The 16,154-nt window shown below is 46.7% G+C and overlaps 1 protein-coding gene across 1 annotated transcript in view; it reads left to right on the forward strand.

Annotated features, from left to right (window-relative positions):
* Window positions 1–6,523: 6,523 nt before the first annotated feature.
* Window positions 6,524–16,154, forward strand: part of Lrrc59 (leucine rich repeat containing 59) — a 15,715-nt gene continuing 6,084 nt past the window's right edge. Inside the window, exons 1-5 of the mRNA XM_013038016.1 lie at window positions 6,524–6,863; window positions 8,962–9,021; window positions 11,458–11,616; window positions 11,850–11,954; window positions 13,276–13,348. Coding sequence (XP_012893470.1) covers window positions 6,759–6,863; window positions 8,962–9,021; window positions 11,458–11,616; window positions 11,850–11,954; window positions 13,276–13,348 — 502 coding nt within the window. The 5' untranslated portion in view covers window positions 6,524–6,758. The remainder of the gene's footprint in view (window positions 6,864–8,961; window positions 9,022–11,457; window positions 11,617–11,849; window positions 11,955–13,275; window positions 13,349–16,154) is intronic.

A 16,154-nucleotide genomic window follows, 5' to 3' on the forward strand; every position in this document is an offset into this window, starting at 1 on the left:
CTTTGAACCGCGATCCTCAGATCTCAGCCTCCTGAGTAGCTAGGATTACAGGCGTGAGCCACCAGCGCCCGGCCATTTTATTTTATTTTGATGATACCTAGGTTTGAACTTAGGGTTTTGTACTTGCTAGGCAAGCACTCTACCGCTTGAGCCATGCCCTCAGTCCTTTTTGCTTTCATTGATTTTGGAATGACAGTCTTGCTTTTGGCCCAGACTCTCCTAGATCTCAATCCTTTTATTACACTTCCCAAGTAGCTGGGATGGCAGACATGTACCACCACACCCAGATTTTTGTTGGTTAAGATCTGGAAAACTTTTTGCCTGACTGGTCTAAACCTCCTGATCTTAGCTTCTCTAGTAGCTAGAATTATAGGCATTCACTACCAGTCCCAGCTGAATTTTTTTTGTTGTTGTTGGTCATGTGGCTTGAACTCTGGGCCTGGGCACTGTCCCTCAGTTCTTCAGCTCAAGGCTAGCGCTCTACCATTTGAGCCACAGCGCCACTTCCGGCTTTTTCTGCTTTTGTGGTGTTGAGGAATCGAACCCAGGGCCTCGTGCATACAAGGCAAACTCTCTACCACTGAGCCACCTTCCCAGCCCCAAGAATTGTTATTTTTAATGAGTTATTCTCCCTATATTTCTGTAATCTTCTAAGTATTGTGGCACACATATGTGATCATAGCCCTTAGAAGCCTGAGGCGGGAGGATCTTCCATTCTGGGCTACAATAATAAGATAATGGGAAGAGGAAGAGGAAGAAAGAGAGGAAAAGGGGAAGGGGGAGTTAGAGAGAGGGGGGGCGGGGGAGAGGGAGAGGGAGAGGGAAAGGGAAAGGGAGAGAGAGAAACACAAGCCATAGCAGCCACATAATGAGTGGAGAGAATGGGCTAATGGGTGCTGATGGCTCACGCCTGTGATCCTACCTACTCAAGGGGCTGTTCTGAGGATTGAGGTTTGAAGCCCAGATAGGCAAGTCTGTGAGCCATATCTCCAATTAACCACCAAAAAAAGTCAGAAATGGAGCTGTGTGGCTGAAGGGGTAGAGCACTAGCCTTGAGCAAAAAACTCAAGGACAACACCCAGGCAGTATTCAAGCTTGGGTACTGAAAAGGAAAGGAAAGGAAAGATGAAAGGAAGAGAAAGGGAGGGAGGAAGGGAAGGAGGAAGGGAAAAAAAGAAAGAAAGAGAAAAATAGAAAGGAGAAAGGGAGGGGAGGGAATTTCCATCTTTGAAGAAGATATTTAAATCACTTGACACATAATTCTACCAATCAAGCCAAATAGATCTGATAGCTAATATGAAAATTCCACATAAACAAACAAAAAAAGACTGATAAAATTTGTTATGAAAATGGGTATTTCTCACTTTCAAACTGAAAGTGAAAATGAGGAACAGACTGAACTGCTACGTAGAGTAACATTAGTCTGCTCAGCATTAACTGGAGACAAACAAGCAGATGTGATTTTTTTTTTCCAGTCCAGGGACTTGAACTCAGGGCCTGAGCAGCTGTCCCTGAGCTTCTTTTTGCTCAAGGCTTGTGCTGTACTACTTAAGCCACAGCGCCACTTCCAGCTTTTTCTGTTTATGTGGTGCTGAGGAATTGAACCCAGAGATTTGTGCACGCTAGGTAAGCACCATACCACTGAGCCACATTCCTAGCCCACAGATGTGATCTTAAAGGATCAGTATTTTGCTGGGTGCTAGTACTCACACCTGTAATCCTAGCTACTTAGGAGGCTGAAATTTGAGAATCCCAGTTCAAAGCCATCCCAGGCAGACAACCAAAGAGATTCTTACTAACAAGCAAAAATTTGAGTTTATATATATATATATAGACATAATATATATGTACATATTTATATATGGCTCAATAAAGCACTATCTTGAGCAGTAAACTAAGGAAGAGTGTGAGGCCCTGAGTTCAAACCAATACACAGCACCAATATACAAGCACAGTTCAAACCAGTATACTAATGTAATAAATAGAGCATTTTCTTGCGAATAGCCCCAAGTTGAAAAGCACAATCCCAGCACCTGCCAAAAGTTGTGAAAGCCTTGCATTTGCAGAGGAAAGAAAATGGTTATCTTTTTACTTTGACTTTCTTTTTCGTCCGTCGTTTTGGAGGAAGATTCTGTGTTATCACTGATTTATCTAGCTTATCTTCCTTTATATAATCATCAGTTCCTGGGTCAACTGCATGTCTTTTAGTATCAGGCCTAATGGTTTCAGAGGAAAAGAGAGGGTACTGTCCTCAAGGCAGTGTTAGATGATCCTAAGCCTGGGACTGCCCCTGTGATATGGTGTGGCCAGGGCTATGTGAGGGGTATTGGGAAGGTGGCAGAGATCTCTTGGCAGTCTGAGCAAGTTTTGAGAAATTAGCAGTGTGTCAATGTCCTATTGCTAATGGAATAAATGATATACATTCAATGACTTAAAACATTAAAAATGTATTCTTCTACAGTTCTGGAAGCCATAAATCTAAAATGAGTCTTTTTTTTTTTTTTTTTCAGTGGTGGAGCTTGAACTCTGGGCTTGGGCACTGTCCCTCAGCTCTTCAGCTCAAGGCGAGCGCTTTACCACTTAAGCCACAGCACCACTTCTGGTTTTCTAGTGGTTTATTGGAGATCAGAGTCTCACGGACTTTCCTGCCCAGGCTGGCTTTGAACAGTGATCCTCAAATCTCAGCCTCCTGAGTAGCTAGGATTACAGGCGTGAGCCACCGGCGCTCGGCTTAAAGTGAGTCTTATGGGACTAAATCCAAGGCTTTGCAGAAAGCTTGTTCCCTTTTAGATTCCTTGGGAAGGACCATTCTTGTCTTTTCCTCCTTGTGTTGGTACCAGGTGCTCTTTGGTTTGTAGTCACATCACTGTAATTTCACCTCTGTGTTCAATTTACCTCTTTTTTTTCTTTCTTTCCTTCTTCCTTTCTTTCTTTTATCTTTGGCACCAATCTTGGGGCTTGAACTCAGGGTTTGGGCACTGTCCCTGAGCTTCTTTAGTCAAGGCTAGTGCTCTACCATTTGAGCCTCGGCTCCACTTCTGGCTTTTTTAGTGGAAATAAGAGTCTGATAGACTTTCCTCTCTGGCTGGCTCCAAACCTTAATCCTCAGATCTCAGTTTCCTGAGTATATTCCTAAGAATATAAATATGAGCCACCAGCACCCAGTCCCTCGCCTTTCTTCTCTCTCTCTTTTCTCCGTCTCCTCTATTCCTTCTCCCTCTCCTCTCCTTCTTTCTCCACTACTTTCCTCTTTTTTTTTCTTTGGTAGTAGAGGGATTTGAACTCAAGGTTTTATGCTTGCTAGACAGGTAGGCACTCTACTACTTGAACCACACCCCCAACCCTTTCTGTTTTGGTGTTTTTTTATTTTATTTTATTTTTTGGTCCAGTCGTGGGGCCTGAACTCTGGGCCTGGGCGCTGTCCCTCAGTTCTTCAGCTCAAGGCTAGCGCTCTACCACTTGAGCCACAGCGCCACTTCCGGCTTTTTTCTTTTTGCTTATATGGGGCTGAGGAATCGAACCCAGGGCCTCACGGGCCTCACACATGCAAGGCAAGTGCTCTACCACTGAGCCAGCTTCCCAGCCCTTTGTGTTTTTTTTTTTAATTATTACCTTTAAGTAATTGTACAAAGAAGTTCCCATTCTATAAAACAGTATATAAGTACAAAGTGTCTGACAACATTGTCACCCATCTCTCCTAACCCACCCTTTCTCTCACTTCAGTGTTTATTTTTTAAAAATAGGGTCTCTTGTTTATGCCAGTCTGGACCTCATTCCTCCTGTTCACATTTCTTTTTGTGTAGCTTGGATGAGAGGCACATACCACTGCAAGATTTTTGTTGGTTGAGATAGACTCTCTTGAACTTTTCCCTGGCCTTAAACTACAATCCTTTGAACTCAGCTTCCTGAGTAACCAGAATTACAGGTATGAGATACTGTATCTGGCTTCCTTTTTCTTTTCTTTTCTTTGTTTTTTTTTTTGTCGGTTGTGGGGCTTGAACTCTGGGGTTGGGCACTGTCCCTGCGCTCTTCAGCTCAAGGCTAGTGCTCTACAGCTTGAGCTACAACACCACTTCTAGTTTTCTAGTGGTTTATTGGAGATCAGAGTCTCACAGACTTTCCTGTCCAGGCTGGCTTTGAACCGTGATCCTCAGATCTCAGCCTCCTGAATAGCTAGTATTACAGGCCTGAGCCATCAGTGCCCGGCTACTTCTGCTTTTCTTAGAGGACACTTGAGATATATTAGGTCTTATCCAGATAAACCAGGAAAATGTCTCCACCTCAGGCTCTGAGAAATCCCTTTACTACAGGAGTTAGCATTTATGGGTTTTGTGGGTCAGGATATCAATCTTTGGGAGAAACTGTAGATGGCCAGTCTAGGCACTGGTGGCTCACACCTGTAATCCTAGCTACTCAGGAGGCTGAGATCTGAGGATCACAGTTGAAAGCCAACTGGAACATAAAATCTGCAAGACTTTTATCTCCAATTAGCCAGTAAAAAGCTAGAAATGTAGGCATAACTCAAATCATCCTGAGTTCAAGCCCAATTACTGGTGTAAACATGCACTTGCATGCAAACACATACACAGTAACTTCCCGTACAAATGGAAATTTATGATAGAAAAAAAATCCATCTTGAAGAACTTAGGTAAAATGTCTAAAGGTAATAGAATCTGATGAGATCTCAGATCTGTCTCACTGTATAATTTTATTTACTCATTAACTGCTAATTTAGATTGAACTTTTCTATGTTGTAATTTAGTACAAAAGTAGTAAGATTCATTGTAACAAATCTTCCATATCTTTTCTGAGGTTCATATGAAATACACACACACACACACACACACAACCACACACACACACACACACACACACAATGAGATTTTACCAGACCACTGATGAAAACAGAGTAAACTTAGCTACTCTAAGAGGACTTAAGTAGGAGGCTGTGGTCCATGCTGGCCCTAGGCAAAAACATGAGACCTTACCTGAAAAATAATTAAAGCAAAAAAGGGCTGGGTAGTCAATGATGTTGGCTCATGCTTGTAATCCTAGTTACTCAGGAGGCTAGGCAACTGAGGATTGACATGCAAAGCTACCACCCCAGGCAGGAAAGTCCATGAGTCCCTCCCATTAACCATGAAAAATCTGAAAGTGGGGCTGTGTCTCAAGTGGTAGAGTGCCAGTCTTGAGCGAAAAAACTAAGGGAGAGTGCCCATGAGCTGAGTACAAGCCCAAGTACTGGCACACATACACACACACACAAATTGAGTAAACTGAGATTTGAAGATGCAAAAGTGCCTCATTCATTCATTCATTCATTCATTCAGGTTAAGACAGTTTCTGCTGGCACAGTCCACAATGGAGGATAGACACATAAAGTGTAGCAAAGTAGATCATGATTTACAACTAATATGTATTGACACTTTCTAAGTGCCAGTCTCTGCTGTAAACTCTTTGTGTGATTTACATGGTCAATCTGTGTGTGTGTGCGTGTGTTGGTCATAGGGCTTGAACTCTGGGCCTGGGTGCTGTCCCTGAGCTCTTCAGCTCAAGGTGAGGCACCACTTCCCGTTTTCTGGTGGTTACTTGGAGATAAGAGTCTCGGGGACTTTCCTGCCAGAGTTGTCAGGATTATAGGCGTGAGCCACTGGTGTCCTGCTAACACAATCAGTCTTAATACCCAGTTTTCTTACCTATCCATAGCCTAAGGTTTGTAGGTAGTGGGTGGCAGAGCCAGGATTAATATCCAGTTGGGTGAGTGCCTGAGGTTCTGCTGAGTAGAAGGTGACACAATCTAACATGATCAGAGCTGGAGGAGGAAACCTGGTATGTTCAGGTGGGTAGAAATGTTTGGTGAAGGACCTAGGGGGAAGACATGAGCCAGGAAGAGAAGGTGTGTGGGGAAGGCAGGGCTCAGCCTGGGAAGGAGAGGTGTGGAAGGGGCCTCCAGGATAGGAGTAGAGCCGGTGAGAGGGCTGCAAGCAGGCAGAACCTAGCCTAGAAAGGGAGGGGACCTGCATCCTCCAGATCGCTGGAGGTTGGGAGCAGAAGAGAGATTTGGCCAAATTTCTAGAAAAACCGTGAGAGGGGAGGAGAAGAGAAGGAGAGCTTAGTGTGAAGATAGATGAAGAGGGAGAGCAACAAGGCAGTGGAGAAGAGAGCCGAGCAATCCATTAAAACCATGGTGACTTGGGAGGGAAGTAGGGGAGAGGGAGACATTCTGGAGAACGCCCAGCTTCTGCTCCTACTTTAAAGGGGACGGGGGTTGGAGTGAGAATGACGAGAGCTGTTTTGGATGCGAAAGCGAAACCAGGTCATCCACGGCGCAGTCCTATTCCCTTTAGCAGCCTGGAGTCTGGCCGCCGGGGAAAGTTGTCTATCTAGCACCGGAATCCCCCAGTTGGCCACGGCGTCTCCATGCAGTGCACCCTCCTGGCCTGCAGAGGGCGCGCCCGCACACGCTCGCGCCGCTCTGGCCAGGCCCATCTCAGTGGTCGCGGAAGGTGACGTGGACACGGAAGTGGTCGTCGTCGCGGCGGCACCAGCGGGAGCGGGGCTGAGCCCTTCTAGTGCGGCTGGCGGACGGACGGGCGAGCGGGCGGGCGTCGGGGCGGAGGTGACCACACGGCGGCGGCGCAGGAAGCAGGCCGCGGGTCCGAGGCTTACGCGTCCGCCGAGCCGCCGAGCCGGTCTTCCAGCCTCTCTCTTGCGCCCGTCGGAGCCCCGGAGCCCGGGCCCGCTCAGCCGGCGTCATCATGACCAAGACCAGTAACAAGGGCGGGAACCTCCGCGACAAGCTGGACGGCAACGAGCTGGACCTGAGCCTGAGCGATCTGAACGAGGTCCCCGTCAAGGAGCTGGTCAGTCCCATCCCACGTGGCCGCGGAGCTTGGTGGTGACCCCCCCCAACTGGGCCTCCCCCTTCGCCGAGCCTCAGTTTCCCCGTCTTTATAACTGAAGTCCCCGGGGAGGTCTGGCTGGGCCCCGCTGTGCTTCTGGGGATGGACACGTGTCACTCTGGCCAAGTTCCAGAAGCCAGGGAGGTTCTGCCCCGTGTGGGCTCTTGAAAGAGCCAAGAGTGACTCTGCTCCGGTTTTGGGGGGGGGGTTAGGACCGAGTCCATCTCCGTGCTGGACTTCAAGGAAGAGCCCGCCGCTGCCGTTACCTGGCTGTGTTAGGGAATGAATGAATGAATGACTGGATCCGGGGAAGTAGGCCTTCAGGCCGACCTGGGTGTGGCTCAGGACCCGAGCGCTTCTAGGAAGCCGGCAGTCCCTGGCCGTCCCTTCCCGCAGGCGGCCTTCCTTTGAACAAAGTGAAAGCTCTCTTTCTCATTGGCCAGGTCTCGTCTCAACCTCGCTGACTGTCGGGAATTCCTGCCCACGGCTCACCTCCACCCCTCACCACCCCCCCCCAAACTGAATAAAGCTGGGGAGCCCCCAGGGAGTTGGTATAACTAATTTGTGGCCAACGTGGAGCTGGATCCCATCTCTTTGCTTTTTCCAGTGGCTGCTTGGGACCCACAGCTCCGACGCTGGCCTCACTTTGAATGACCTACACGTTCCTTACATATGCCCTTGGTCCAGTCTGCCTTCCACCCGGGCTGTGTGACTGGTGCTTACAATGGCTTTCCGGGCTCCCCTGACAGAGCCATTGCACAATAGCTGTGTGCCCTTGGCCAGCTAATCAACCCTTCTGTCTAGATTTCCGCATTTATAAAATGGTGCTGATAGCCCTCGTTATTTCAAATGTCAGGAAGACAGCTGCAAGTCTGATAGGTGTTAAGTCTTCTCACCACTTTAGTATCCAAAACTTTTTTTTTTTTTGCGTGGTGTGGGGGGTGGGGCTTCAACTCTGGGCCTGGGCTCTGTCCCTCAGCTCTTCAGCTCAAGGCTAGCGCTCTACCACTTGAGCCACAGCACCACTTTCAGTTTTCTGAGTGGTTTATTGGAGATAAGATTCTAACAGATGTTTCTTGCCCAGGTTGGCTTTGAACCATGATACTCAGATCTCAGCCTCCTGAGTAGCTAGGATTACAGGCGTGAGCTACCGAGCCCAGCTTCAAAACTTTTTTTAGCTGATCAAACTTTACCCTTAGAACTTTCTGGCATTTGAGAAGTGCAAATTGGCCTAGAGTCCTTCACAGAATGCTTGCCTCTTTTTCCCATTCCAGGAAGATAGCCAGCGTGGCTTCAGCCTGGCCCTGGGATTGCTCTCTGAAATGGTTTACTACAGGCATCTGGTCATTGCAGCACTGTGCCTAGTGGGCGAAAGGGTCATTTTTGCAAAGCTTCCCCAGCTTTGGATACCATGGAAAAAATGGGGCTGAGCTGGGAGGGTCTTGCTGTCACTGGCATTCCCTCATTTTCTTTTTCTTTTTGTTTTGGGCCTCGATCTTTTTTACTCAAGGCTTGTACTATACCACTTAAGCCACAGTTCTACTTCCAGCTTTTTGGTGGTTAATTGGAGATGAAAGTTTCATGAACTTTCCTGCCCAGGCTGGTTTGGAACGTCAATCTCAGATCTCTGTCTCCTGAGTAGCTAGGATTACTAGCCACCAGGGTACAGCCATTCTTGAAACTTTCTAAGAATTGAAGTTTACCTTTTTTCAGATGTTCCATAGCCAAACATCTCTTCTTTGCATTCACCTTTAGATCTTGGTTGACTGGCCCATTTTTTTCTCCCTCTTATCTGTTATTTTTAATGCTTTTTTTTTTTTTTTTTTACATAGGGTCTTGGCAGCCTAGCTCAGCCTGGCATTGAACTCATAATCCTCCTACCTTAGCTAAGCTCTGAGTGATAGCATTGCAGCTGTGGACCATTATTTACCTGGCATAGTGTTTTTTGTTTTTTTTTTCTCTAATCATGGGAAGTTTCTCTGGAAAATACTTGACTAGCAGCTGTCACGGAATTATTGCAGGTGTTGGTTTGACATGTTTTTCTCATCTCCCTTTCTAGGCTGCACTTCCAAAGGCTACAGTACTGGATCTGTCCTGCAATAAACTGAGTACTTTACCGGTAAGATTGGCAAGCAGCTGAGTCCTGGACTTTTAAATGCTCTCTTTCTTGTTGCTGGGGTCGAGGTGTCATAGGTATAATTTCAGATTAGGCCTGTATTCAGGCCCCAACTAAATCTTTTTTTTTTTTGGTCAGTCGTTGGGCTTGAACTCTGGGCCTGGGCGCTGTCCCTCAGCTCTTCAGCTCAAGGCGAGCGCTCTACCACTTGACTACAACACCACTTCCGGTTTTCTGGTGGTTTATTGGAGATAGGAGTCTCACGGTCTCTCCTGCCCGGGCTGGCTTTGAACCTCGATCCTCAGATCTCAGCCTCCTGAGTAGCTAGGATTACAGGCATGAGCCACCAGCGCCTCGCTCCCAACTAAATCTTGAGTGTGTTAGTCAGAGACTGGTGGAGAAAGATGGTTTGTCTCAAAGGGAAGGGAATTGAGGTACAGGCCTCATTCTTTAGAACAGTAGGAAAGTCAGGCCATAGACAACTAATATCAGCAGGATGCTGGATGAGAGTCATTCACTGGACTCATCTTTTGTCTGCTTTATTTTAGTCCTTTGAAAAGCAGTTTACCTCCCTTTTACAAAGAGCAAGCTAGAGACTGTTGTGTAAGTTGCTCTGAATTGTGGGGAGAAAGTGAACAGCTTCCTTATGAATGTACCCCATTTCCCTTCTGAGGATTTGAATTACTAGAGATTTGCTGCCCTCTCCCCTTTTTCCTGGTCCTAGGGGCTTGAACTCAGGTCCTGGGTGGTGTCCCTGAGCCTCTTTGGGCTCTACCACTTGAGCCACAGTGCCACTTCCAACTTTTTCTGAATAGGTTATTGGAGTCTCACAGACTTTTCTGCCTAGGCTGGCTTCAAACCATGATCTTCAGATTTCAGACTCTTGAGTAGCTAGGATTACAGGCATGAGCCACTGGTGTGCAGTGCTGCCTTTTTTTGGGGGGGGGTATAGCACATGCAATCTAGGTCATATCATTGGTGTTTCTTGCACAACTCCCTCTTCTTATGCTGTACCTAGGTAGGCACTCGATTCCTCAGTCCCTAATCTGTCATGCAACCCTCTCTGTAACAGTACTCCTTTGAAGGTTATGTTGGCTGTCAGTATACCCTCTTCCTCCCTTCATTCTGCCACACCACTCTCTACTGCTTTCTAGGTTAGCTTCCTATTGGGCTCTGGCTCAGGGACTGAGTTCAGAAGTTGGCAGTTTGCTCTTTGGATCAGTAGTCCATTCCCTCTCATTATTCCTCACACAGCTCATCATAAACTGTTTCTATTCCAGGAAGTATTTTGTTCTAATAAAGAAGGGTAGCAATTCCATGAAGCTTCACACCTGTTGTACCCTTTTGCCAGATATCATTCAGCATTGAGCCATTGTCTTGATATATATATAGCCCATGCCGGCCTTGAACTCAAAAGATCCTCCTGTCTCAACTCCTAAATGCTTGGGGTCATGGGCAGGCACCACCTTGCCCAGCCTAAATCCACTTTTCAGTTGAGTTTGTTCTGTTGTCTGTTATGACAACTCATTTCACTTTGCAGTACAAGATACACTGTGTTTACAAGTCCCCAGGGAGCAAGAACAGTGCTTCATTAGCTGAGTTGTGATGTCACTTTCAGAGGAGTGCTTAGCAAAGGTTGATTATTGGGCCTGTTTTGGTCGGATCTGTGTTGAAGAAGAGCCAGGTTGTACATAGGATGGGCCCTAGTCATATAGCCAGTTAGCCTGAAAACACACATTTAGCACCTATGCAGAATACAGTACTAGGTACCATAAGTAGCAAAGAAGACTGAGACTAAGTACTTAAGGGTCTTATTAGGAAGGTGAATGGTCACACATAGTTTGGAAGGGGAAGATATATTGGGGGGAGAAACCCAGGACAAGCTCACTTTTTTTTTTTTTTTTAATCAGCCTGGGGACTTTGTGCTGCTAGGCAATCACTTTGTCACAGAGCTATACCCTCAGACCCATTTTTTTGTTGGTGTTTTGAGATTTGAGTATTATTGTGTTTGCCCAGACTGACCTTAAACTCCAGGGCTTAAGCAATCCTCTTGCCTCAGCCTTGTAGCTGAGATTCTAGGCACACGCCTCTGGCAGTGGCTTGCACACTGTGTTTTGAGAGGTCCTGGGGAAGATAGTGATGGGGGGCTGTAGGAAGACAGAAAAGGCTTCTTTGCACATTAGCAGCAGTGTGCAAGCTGAGCAGGAGGACGCGATGAGCATGCCTTTTATGCTAACTCTGCTAAGCTCTCTGTGCTTACACACTCAGTATTCACTCCCAGGAGTGGCAGGACCTCACATTGTAATTCAAGGAGAGATAGCTGGTAAAGGTAGAGTTGGAGTTTACATGTGGATGCCTCCTAGAATGGCCTGGGAGTTCCTAGAATGCTCTACTGATACGTGAGCCCTTGGTTTTGGCATTTTTTTCCTCTGGTCCTAGTCGGATTTCTGTGGCCTCACACACCTAGTAAAGCTGGATCTTAGTAAGAACAAGTTGCAGCAACTGCCATCAGACTTTGGCCGTCTGGTCAACCTGCAGCACCTGGATCTCCTCAACAACAGGCTGGTCACCCTTCCTGTCAGCTTTGCTCAGCTTAAGGTAAGCGCATGCCCAAACACACAGGCTGCACAGGCCTGTGTGGCCAAGGGCCAGGGACTGCTGGAGCATGATCTTGAGAACAGCAGTTAGAAATGCCACCATGTCAACCCTGCGGCAGATGGTTCACCCCATGGGTTACAGAGTGAACCCAGAAGCTTTCTTCCAGCTTCTTTTACTCTACCTTGAGAGACTGTGTACGTGAATATAGCTGGCCTCTTTACCTATCTTTGTAGAACCTGAAGTGGCTGGATCTGAAGGACAATCCCCTGGATCCTGTCTTGGCCAAAGTGGCAGGTGACTGCTTGGATGAAAAGCAGTGTAAGCAGTGTGCAAACAAGGTAAGTGCAATGCTCGCAGGTATTTCTCTCCCCCTCTCCCCGGACTTGCCCCTTCTTGGTTTTTTCTCCAAGGATGGTGACAGTTTTGGGTTAATTACAGCATTAAGGTCTGAGTGAATTAGCCTGGCAGGCAGACCTCTTTGCTTCTTCATTTTTTTTTACTTGACAAGTAGCACAACACCACCACCTTCTGCTTGGCTTACATACTACAGATTGCCATTGTGCTGATCATTGTTTTACTGGAACAAAAAAAGCTAGAAGTGGAGCTTTGGCTCAAGTGGTAGAGCACTAGCCTTTAGCATAAAACCCTCAGGGACAGCATTTCTGAGTTCAAGCTCTAGGGCTAGCACCCCCTTCCCATCCCCGCCCTGCACACACACACACACACACACACGCATACGCATGCACACATGCATCCACGCACGCACGCACACATGCAATTTGAAGGACTCAATGCAGAGTACAAGTTGGGTAGTTGCTTGCACCTTTTTCTTAGAGCTCTCCTTCCCTCAGAGGACTTGTGCTCAGGACTTAGCTTTGCTACTTTCTACCATGAGCACTGGGTAGATCACTGTAGCAGTCTTTTTTGGTCGATCACTGTAACAGTTTTTTTTTTTCTTGTCAATAGCTGGGTTTAAACTCAAGGCTTTGTACTTGCTCAGCTTTCTTTTGCTGTGTTGGCTCCCTACCACTTGAACCATGTGTCCAGCCCTGTATTTGTCTTGATTTTCTTCCTTTTGTAATGGGAAACCAGCCTTTCATCACATACTTCTGATTAACCACACTCTGCTAGTATGGACAGGACAGTTCTGCTCTTTAGGATCTTGAAATCTATTTCTAAGCAGATAGGTAGCAAGGAACTACAAAATTCCATGCTGACTCCACAGAGCTGGAGGGGAGGTGGTGGGCTGAGGTAGCCAGAGGAGGGGAGGTCAGGAGAGTGCATGGAGGGAAGGCTGCCCTGTGGACCTGAGAGTGTTGCTGGAGGAGGGGTGTCGGGGTGGGGGGATTATAGGAAATCACATAGGTGAGAGTGATTGTGAATGGTAGAACTTTTCAGTTTCTAGAAGGTATTGTGTTTCACCAATACTCATGATCCTGATAGTCATGAATTGGGCTCTTATGCCTCTTTTATATGATGTAAGATTGGAACAATAACTTTGGTACAAAGATAAGATTATCTTCATTAATTCTGTATTGCTTTTGGTGCCCCTGGTGACTGGGGATCTAAAAATGTACAGCCCCCTTTTTCAAAACTTCTGAGTAAACATGAGCCGTGGAGCCTTCTGCGAATAGTTCAGAGCCCTTCTTCCCCTGGCAGGTGTTGCAGCACATGAAGGCCGCGCAGGCAGACCAGGAGCGAGAAAGACAGAGACGGCTAGAAGTGGAACGAGGTCAGTGGCCATCTCCTAATCATCTTCCTGGTCCATGCCGCAATCAGCAGAGCCTCATATTTCAGGATTTGGGATCCTTAGGAGAATGCAGATGAGCAGGGGGGAGGGCGAGGGATGGGGTGGCAGATGGTGTCATCCTTCTCTTTTGACTCCCTCTCTAGTCTTGGCTTCTCCACTAAGCTCCAGAGTCATAAGCAACTGCTTATCCTCTCTCTGGAGGGTTAAAAGATGTCTCAGACAGGCCTAATACAGACCCCCCTCCTGCCCTTCAGCCCTTTCAGTGTTCCCCCATAGTAGGAAATTACCATTCTTGTAGTTTTCCTTCAGCTTGAGCTAGGAAATGAGCGGGTGGGTGATTCCTTTCTTAGTTGGTCTCATATCAGGTTATTATCAGTCAGTCCTCCGTCACTATTTCTCCATTGCTAGCATCACCTCTGAAAAGTGGCACAGTGCCACAGCATTGCCTAACCATATCTCCATTACTCTACCATCTCCACAATCATCCTCTCCCTAACAGCCTAGGGAATCTTTTGTTTTTTGCTTTTTGTTTTTGTTGTTTTTTGCAAAAGTAGGTGCTTGCTCAGGGCCTTGCACCCCCAGCCCATATTTGCTTTTATTTTTCAGGTAGGATCTTGTGTTTCCATTTGAGGCCAGCTTCAGACCAAGATCCTCCTATTGATGGCCTCTTAGTGGCTTGGACCATAGATAGGGTCTTGCCAACTTTTTTGCCTAGGCTGGCCTTGAACCGTGATCCAGTCTCCACCTCCTGAGTGGCTGGGATTACAGGTCTGAGTCATCAGATCTTTTTAAAAAACATTAATTGAGTGATGTTGCTGTGTGCTGTAAATGTTCTAATGACATCTCATGGAACTTAGAATGAAATCTAAACTCGATGATATGGCCAGGAGGTCCACAGTGGCCAAAGCCTACTTGTTGCCTCTTGGCCTTTTCTGGCATATGAGGGTGTACTGTGCTATTAATATTAACTCAACCATGTGAGCCTCTGCTGTTGCTTGGGCATGTAGCTCCCATTTTGCTTTAGGGACTTTGCTTGATTCTGTCCCTCAGTTTCTACATGCTTGCCTATTGGGATCCCTCATGTCTGTCCCATCATGGCCTTAGGTCACCCCTAACCATCTCTGTAGCAGCTAGACTCGAGTAGCCATCCTGCCTGTCACTCCTCAGCTCCTCCTCTGCTCTTTCCTGAGGTCACATATTTCTGTGTTACAGAGTTCGCTTGAGTGTTGTCTTCTTCCTCTAGAGAGCAAGTGGCTTAGGCACTAGAACCTGTCCTGTAAATCTACAGCTAGATTTTTCTCAAAAAAACATTTTTTTTTGAGTGCTAGCTCAAGGCTAGCACTCTACCACTAGAGCTATAGAGCCACTGCTGGTTTTCTGGTGGTTAATTGGAGATAAGAGTTTCATGGACTTTCCTGCCTGGGCTGGCTTTGAACTGCAATCCTCAGATCTCAGCCTCCTGAGTAACTAGGATTATAGGTGTGGGCCACCAGCACCTGGCTTCAAAAATCTTTAATACTGATTTTTTTCTGACTTGCTGGTGTGGTATTTACTTAGTTATTTCTTAACATATGGTGTGGGATTTGATATCCGACTTGTATATCTGTTGTCAAAGTTTTTCCACATTTTTATGCTAGTATAAACATTTTCAATCTCTACTTTTTTTTTTTTTTTTTTTTTTTACTATTTAAACTGCAACCATGGGGTACTGGCACCTGGCTAGCTGACTTCTGAGCCCCCTTACCACGGGGCCACTATTGCAGAGAAATGTGCACAGCATTGACTTCAGGCTGTCCCTGAGCTCTCTGTTTTAGTCACAACTCTCCTTTCTGTGCTTAGCCACCATGGCGAGACCTGCCACGTGTACTCTGGCCCCTGCAGTTTCCCCTTGATGCACATGGTCCCTAGAGGCTGGGTGTGGCATGTTCTTGGCACCCTCAGTGCCCAGCTGGAAGATGGAGCCGCAGTGGAAAGCTACAGGACTTAGAGAAATACTGTTTAGCTCAGTGGTGGTGTGCATAGGCTTCTGAGCTCTGAAAGAACATTTAACCACCATTCTGTGGCATTCTGGCTTTAGAAACATGTATTTCAGCCTTCCAAATAACTAATTTAGATCTGCATTTTTAGAACCCAATAATTTGGAAGTTGGGTACTGCATGTAAACACACGTAAGCTTATAGGTAAATGTGTGTTACAGATTCCTGAGTTGGCTGAGATGACTGGCAGGTTTTAGAAACTGATAGCTTTGATGTTAACCCTAAAAGGAAGTATCCATATCCTTACTTGCCCTCTTCCACACATATTTCTGAAGCTTGGGAAGATAAGAGTTCCATAGAATCAACTCGTCCACCATTTCTCCTTTCGGAGCTAAGGTCTAGGTAGCTGTCAGTTGCTCTGCTTTCTGCTTTTGTTCTTATCTACTTAGTGTGTGTGTGTGTGTTTGTGAGAAACAAGCCGACACAGACCCACCCTAAGTTGGTTATAAACTTCTGGACTTCATAGATTTACCTACCTGAGTCTCCCAAATCCTGGGTCTACCAATGTTCAGCACTGTGTCCCTGACTTGCGAGGAATATCATCCTTACTACCCATGCCTTCCTTCGGTCCCCCTTGTTACCCTTCTCTCTATTGCTTGTAATTAAGAATCACATAAGAGCCGGGCGTTGGTGGCTCACACCTGTAATCCTAGCTACTCAGGAGGCTGAGGTCTGAGGATCATGGTTCAAAGCCAGCCCGGGCAGGAGAGACCGTGAGACTCCTATCTCCAATAAACCACCAGAAAACCGGA

The sequence above is a fragment of the Dipodomys ordii genome, unplaced genomic scaffold (assembly GCF_000151885.1).
Source record: "Dipodomys ordii isolate 6190 unplaced genomic scaffold, Dord_2.0 Scaffold7, whole genome shotgun sequence".
In the NCBI taxonomy this organism is placed as follows: Eukaryota; Metazoa; Chordata; class Mammalia; order Rodentia; family Heteromyidae; genus Dipodomys; species Dipodomys ordii.